Consider the following 6,000-nt stretch of genomic DNA (forward strand, 5'->3'; position numbering starts at 1 on the left):
CAGTTTCTGAACATTTGACAGAGTGTGCATTGCGGCTGACATTTGTCAGGTCAGACTCTGACTCATTCCCACAAGTCAGGCTCCTTCATTCAGGGACTCTCTGCTCCCAGAAGAACAGCAACCCATTCCTTACTTGGCTCTGAGCAGTGTGTGGTATATGGGGAAGGGGCTCCTGGCTCCTTGGGCAGATAATCTACTCTACACGTTCCAGGGCTCCCAGCTGCACTCAGCAAGCAGCCATGTTTGACAGGCCCTTGACAGAGCCACAGCTCAGTCCCCTCCACCTTTCAAGAGGCCTCTGGGCAGGGCCAGGGAATGGGGCTGGACCACACTGCAGAAGATAACGTGTTCACAGAAGTGGTCCTCTCACGTGCTCCAAAGCCTCATGAAAAGTCAGGTCCTGTGATGGCCGCGGTCACCCTGCTGATAGAGCAACCACTGGCTCCTCTCTGTGGCCCACAGAAACCTGGGGCTCTGCATGCTCAGCGAGGTTATGAAAAGGGATTCCCACGAAGAAGATCAAGGAGGATGCATCCCAGAGTGCCTCAGGTAGGTGAGCAGAGCTTAGCAGGGGTGACCTACTAAGTAGCACCACTCACTCTCCGGCTCTAAGGCCCTGCAAGGCCAAACCCTACTTCCTGCCCTACCTATGCTTCCTGCCCTACCTACTCCATATGCTTCCCCACGAGGTCAAAAGGGCCCTCTGAAACTATTCTTTAGCATCAGCATCCAAGTGACCCCTGTGGCCAGCACATGTCCCTTCATTCTCCCTGCCAGAGTTTCTAGAAACTTCTCTACAACCTTTCATTGGGGTCTGACCCCACATTCCCACACCACCTTGGACTCCTTCCGGACCTGAAATATGCCTTGGAGTCTGCCCCAGCCTGTCAGCCTCATGAAGAGGGAAATGAATCACAGCAAAATACATAGGAGCCAACAGCTGGTCTGGAATGTCAGAGCTGGGAGGGACCAGGGGGCTAATCAGGGTCTATTTTTAGATAAGGGTGCTGGAGAGAGAGAGAGAGAGAGAGAGAGAGAGAGAGAGAGAGAGAGAGAGAGAGAGAGAGAGAGAGAGAGGAGGAAGGAGGAGGAGGAGGGGGAGGAGGAGGAGGAGGAGGAGGAGGAGGAGGAGGAGGAGGAGGAGGAGGTGGAGGGAGGGGAGGAGGAGGAGGAGGAGGAGGAGGAGGAGGAGGAGGGAGAGGGAGAGGGGAGAGGGAGGAGAGGGAGAGGGAGAGGGAGAGGGGAGAGGAGCAGGGGCCCTTACATTGGTCATGACCAGAACTGTGTGTCTTATTACTCAGGAGCCACTTGAGAGAGGCATCTGCAGCTCTCTCCACTGCTAGGCAGACCTGCTGTGGATGCCACCCTGCATTGTGCTGTGTAAGTAAGCACTGTGTTTGCAAAGGGGACACCACACCCAGGAAGCGTGAGCTCTGGGAACCACTTTGCCACCAGAGGGCTCTAAGCACCAAACTCCCTGAGAAACAGAGGCCACAGCAGCTGGCCTGACAATGTCCTGTCATTGTTATACCATGGGTCCCTATGGGCTTCTCCCCTGCCTCAGCAGCTCTCAGTACTATCTTGGCCTGGCAAAGGTCCCCGTTCCCTCATGACCTAAGGTAGAGAGGCCCATCCTCAGGTCTGAGTTCCATGGGACTGTCTCCTACCCAGCTGAGAGCCCTGCCACAAAGGATGTTTATGGTCACCCAACTAAGGGCAAACCAAGATGAAGTGCTCCACATACAGGCATTGGTGTACACAGAAATGCCAGGTTGGGTCTGAGAACGGGTTGAGGGGTTATGTATATCTGGAAAGTCAGGATGCCAAGAGAGTTAGCAGATGACACCAAGGGACCAGGTCCCAGAAGAGATTGCATGTGGAGAAGCCTCAAAATTTATCCAGGGCTGAAGAATAGGTAGAGGTGTTCATAGTAATCAGAAGGAAAGACTTGGTCATCTGCACAGTCCTGCAGCTACCCCACTGCTCTGTCCCCGTCATCCTGACAGCTGTCTTCCTAGGTCTGCTAAATAATTGCCCAGTGGCCACTCCATGAGGGTCATAGCCAATACAGTGCAGCCCTGCAATTGGAAAGATCAGTCCATTGACCACCAAGGGCAGCTGCAAGTTCCACTCATGGTCAACTCCCTGAGGTACTAGCAAAAGCCACCAGAAAGTTCTTGGGGAACTGAGCAAGCCAGGACTGTGAGAGGATGGAGACAAGATGATCAAGTTTAGGTTCAAGAATGAGGGAGGTGGGTAGTGGCTCTTAAACCCCTCTGTTGGTCACAATCAGAGTCTCCAATCAGAGTAGATACTTTAGAACATCTGCCCCTGATCCTGGCCAAGGGCCAGCAGCAAGACAGCTGGCCCCCTGGGACCTTGCCTAGCAAGGGGGCTGCTCTCTATGGGGACACAAAGAGCCACAGGACAGGATTAGGATAATGGGGTGGGAACCCAAGCAGCAGAGGGCAGTGTCTGGGGACTGTGTCCTGACCCTGTCAGCCAGGGAAGGTCAGCACAGACACAGGAAGAGCTGCTCTACTTGGGCCAAGGCAAGGGTCCCCCAAGGAGGGGCCAGGATGTCCGGGTCTGTTTCCCCATACGCAAGTGGGAAACCATACCCCAGAGACTACAGGACACTGGCTGTCACCCCTATGCCCCCTCCACCCCATCCCCCACATTCATGCCCTGATTTTCAAAAGCAGGCTTGTCTCTTGGGTCACAGAACCATCCCTGTATGTTTTAGAGTCCATCTTACCAAGTGCAGAGCTCACAGTTTGCCAGCCACATTTGCTACTCAGAGCAACACCAGGGGCAACCAGCATGACCGTGCATTTTATAAAGATGTTTGGCTCCCAGCTGCTGGCCATGTCTCTTCTCAGGAAACTGCCTGACCCTAAAGGTCTTGCCCACCTCCTGAAGGTGATGGACATGAGGCCCCTTCCCTCTGAGTCTGAGCAAACCACATGCTGTAACCAGCAGGGTCTTCCCAGCTTACTTACCCCTCCCTCCTTGTAACTAAACTCCATGGGCAGCCAGGGATAGGGCTGGGCAAAATTCACCAAGCACCACTCAGGAGCTAGCATCTCTCTCCCTCTCCTTGACAAAGAAGACCTTAGACCACCAATCTAGAAGCCACCAGGGCCCAGTGGCTCCTGGCTCCTGGGAAGGCTGGGCAAAGACAAGCTCTGCTGAGCAAACTTCCCGAGAGCTGAACAATCCAATTCAGGAAGAAAGCACAGTGTAAGCACAGACTTCCTCTGGGGCGGGACAAGCCCTCTTCCTCCACCAGGGCCAGGCTACCACAGTCAGGAACTTAACAACGCTCATTCTAATGACCTGCCTCCCCAAGAGGATTCCATGCAAGTGTCCGAAGGCTGCTCACCTTGGCGAATGAGGATCCTGGATAAAAAGGTAACAGAGTAGGGACTACTCCAGCAGCCAACCCCTTTCATCTCAGGGATTTTAGGATCCAGCAGGCTTGTTTGCCAGGCATTCCCTACAGTGGTTAAGGCCCTCTGGGGTCTTTGCACACTATTCCCTATGCCCTGAGAAAAGCCCACTGCTGCTGCAGACACATGCACTGTGTCTCCATCTTCAAAAGACCAGCAATGAAACCTCAGGGGTCCTGGCACTTTGGGAGGTAAGGCTGGGGTTTGGGGAGTGCCTTAAGGACATACCAAGAACGCCAGTAGGGACAGGGTGCCCAGAGACTTGTCCTGGATACCACGGGAGATCACTGTCTCCCTTTGCAAGACAAAGGACCATCAGAACTCAATTTCGTGAGCTTGGCTCTTGCTGTGCCTCAGAGCCAAACACAGAACCCTGGACACCCAGTGGAGGCCCTCCCCTGCCTAGGTGGCAAGACTAGCCACAAGGAGGTCGCCTAGTGGAACATCCAAAGGAATTAGCTGCAGGGTCGGTAGGGTAGAGTAGAATCCAGAGCCAGAGGCTGGCAGGGCACTAAGAAACTAGGCAGCCAGAAAGCGCTGGCCAGGGGGAGGCAGCAAGGAAGGCAGCCAGATCATTCCTGGAGATGACTTTCTGTGACCCTGCCCTTGAAAAATTGAGTGCCCTGCCCCTCTCAGACAGCCGGTGAGAATAAGTGCCACCTGGTAGAAGTGAGGGCCAGGTGCAGCTCTGCTCCCTCCCTCCCCTGTTGCCTAAAGCAGGTGCTGCTCATGGACTCTAGACAATGTTGGCTGGGCTCAGGGCATCCAGTCCACTTTCCTCAGCTTGGGTTATTGAAGCTGTAGGCACTCCCTGTGGACATCTTGGGCAACAACAATGCACCTGCCAATCTATCCTGCAAACGTCCCTGCTTCTCTGAGTGCCTGAGATAGAGACATCCACCCAGGCCTGGAAGGGTTTACAAATCGACACCAGTCATTCCTGGGGGCTCCTGAGTCTCTTGTCACAGCTGACTCACACCAAAAGGCAGGCTCCCAGCTTGCTTACTCCTCCTGTGGGGACTAATACCTAAATGTTGTCCCTCCATCCCAAGCGCATGGCCTCGGGGAGCTCTTAAGTTGGTGCACTCCATATTCCAAGTGTCCCCCACCACATGCCCCACTAAGCCCCAGCAAAGTCCCTGAACTGAAAGGACTGACTCCCAGTCTGGTATGTGATTAGCCCTTCCTTGCCTCCCTGAGGGTCACAGTGGCACCAGCCCTAGGAGTCCTGCGTGCGGGGAGGTTACTCACACGGTGAAGTGGTACACGAAACACTTCCAACCCGTGGGGCGCTCGAGGAAGTTGTAGACGCGGCCCTGGATGTGGGTGCGCGCCAGCAGCGGGCGACGCGTACTGTAGATGGAGACGCGCGGGTCAAGGCTCACCCGCGGACGTGGGCCGAGGTCTGCAGGGGCCGGGACGGGCGACACAGGGGGCGACATGGGGGGCGCGAGCCCTGGAGCTCCGGTTGGTGCGATGGGCGCGTAGACCGTGCCTCCCGTCGGGCCACCTTCGGCCAGCTCCAGTGAAAAGGGACACTTCTTGGCTAGTCCCGCGCTGCCCCGCCGGGCGCCTAGCAGGCGGCCCCAACCCGCGCGCTTCCTCTCAGCATTGGGCGGGGACGAGGCCGTGTCCATGGCCAGACAGGACCCCGGACCCCGCCGCTCCTCAGAGCAGAGATGAAGGCAGCGCAGAGCGCAGGGCGCAGTGCGGGTGGCCTGCTGCCAGCCCAGCCACGGGGGGCCGCTGTCCGCTCCGCCTGGGGGCGGGGGCGGGGCTGGTCCCCCGGGATGGCATGTCCCGCCCCCCAGAACGCCCCGCCCCCGGGCGCCACCGCGCGCCTACCTGCGGCCTGGCTCAGCCAGCGGGTTACCTGCTACGCCAAGGCATGCCAGTCTGATCTCCGCATTCCGGTCGGTGCGCACCTGCTGGGCGCACGTGCTTCCCCGCACCCCGAGGACCGCCAGCCTGCTTGGCTCTAGGGTCCTCTAACTTGGGACCAGCAGATACCACCACCACGAATCAGGTCGACCACAAGCACCCTTTTTCTCGCCATCAGAACCCTCCCTAGAGAGGAAGCAGGAGGCAGAGAAGGGCATCCCGGGCCACGTATGGACACTTTCCAGCACAGCAGCACAGGATGAGGAAGTGTTGGCCCGGAGAACACTGAGCACCCTCGGATGTCCAGAAGCCTCCGCTGGCGGCAGAGAATGTGAAAATCCCTTCTCAGTAGTTAATCACGGTCCAGTAAAGCAGTGGGATGGAGGAAATGGGGACTGACATGAGTGGCACTCAATGAGTGTGGGCTAAAAGGCAAGTGCTAGATTGTGGGCTTTACTTGTAGACGCCGCCCGTGGGGCTGCCTGAGCGTTTATGTTTACTCCCTTTAAGTTTGTAGCTCCCCAGAGACACACAGAAGACCGCTTCTTGTCCTGTGGTGGTGTAAGACCAGAGTCAGAAGGTTTATGCAGCTGGCTCTTGCTACGCTGGCCTTTGTGTGGGGTATAAGGGCACCTGCATCCCATGACAATCACCAAATCCCATTCTC

At 56.5% G+C, this 6,000-nt stretch overlaps 1 protein-coding gene across 1 annotated transcript in view; it reads right to left on the minus strand.

Moving 5' to 3' along the window:
• The window catches only part of LOC116890839 (potassium voltage-gated channel subfamily KQT member 1), a 159,932-nt gene extending 154,718 nt beyond the window's left edge, over positions 1-5,214 (minus strand). The window contains exon 1 of the mRNA XM_032891367.1: positions 4,704-5,214. Coding sequence (XP_032747258.1) covers positions 4,704-5,089 — 386 coding nt within the window. The 5' untranslated portion in view covers positions 5,090-5,214. The remainder of the gene's footprint in view (positions 1-4,703) is intronic.
• Between the last annotated feature and the right edge of the window lie 786 nt (positions 5,215-6,000).

The sequence above is a fragment of the Rattus rattus genome, chromosome 2 (assembly GCF_011064425.1).
Source record: "Rattus rattus isolate New Zealand chromosome 2, Rrattus_CSIRO_v1, whole genome shotgun sequence".
Classification (NCBI taxonomy): Eukaryota; Metazoa; Chordata; class Mammalia; order Rodentia; family Muridae; genus Rattus; species Rattus rattus.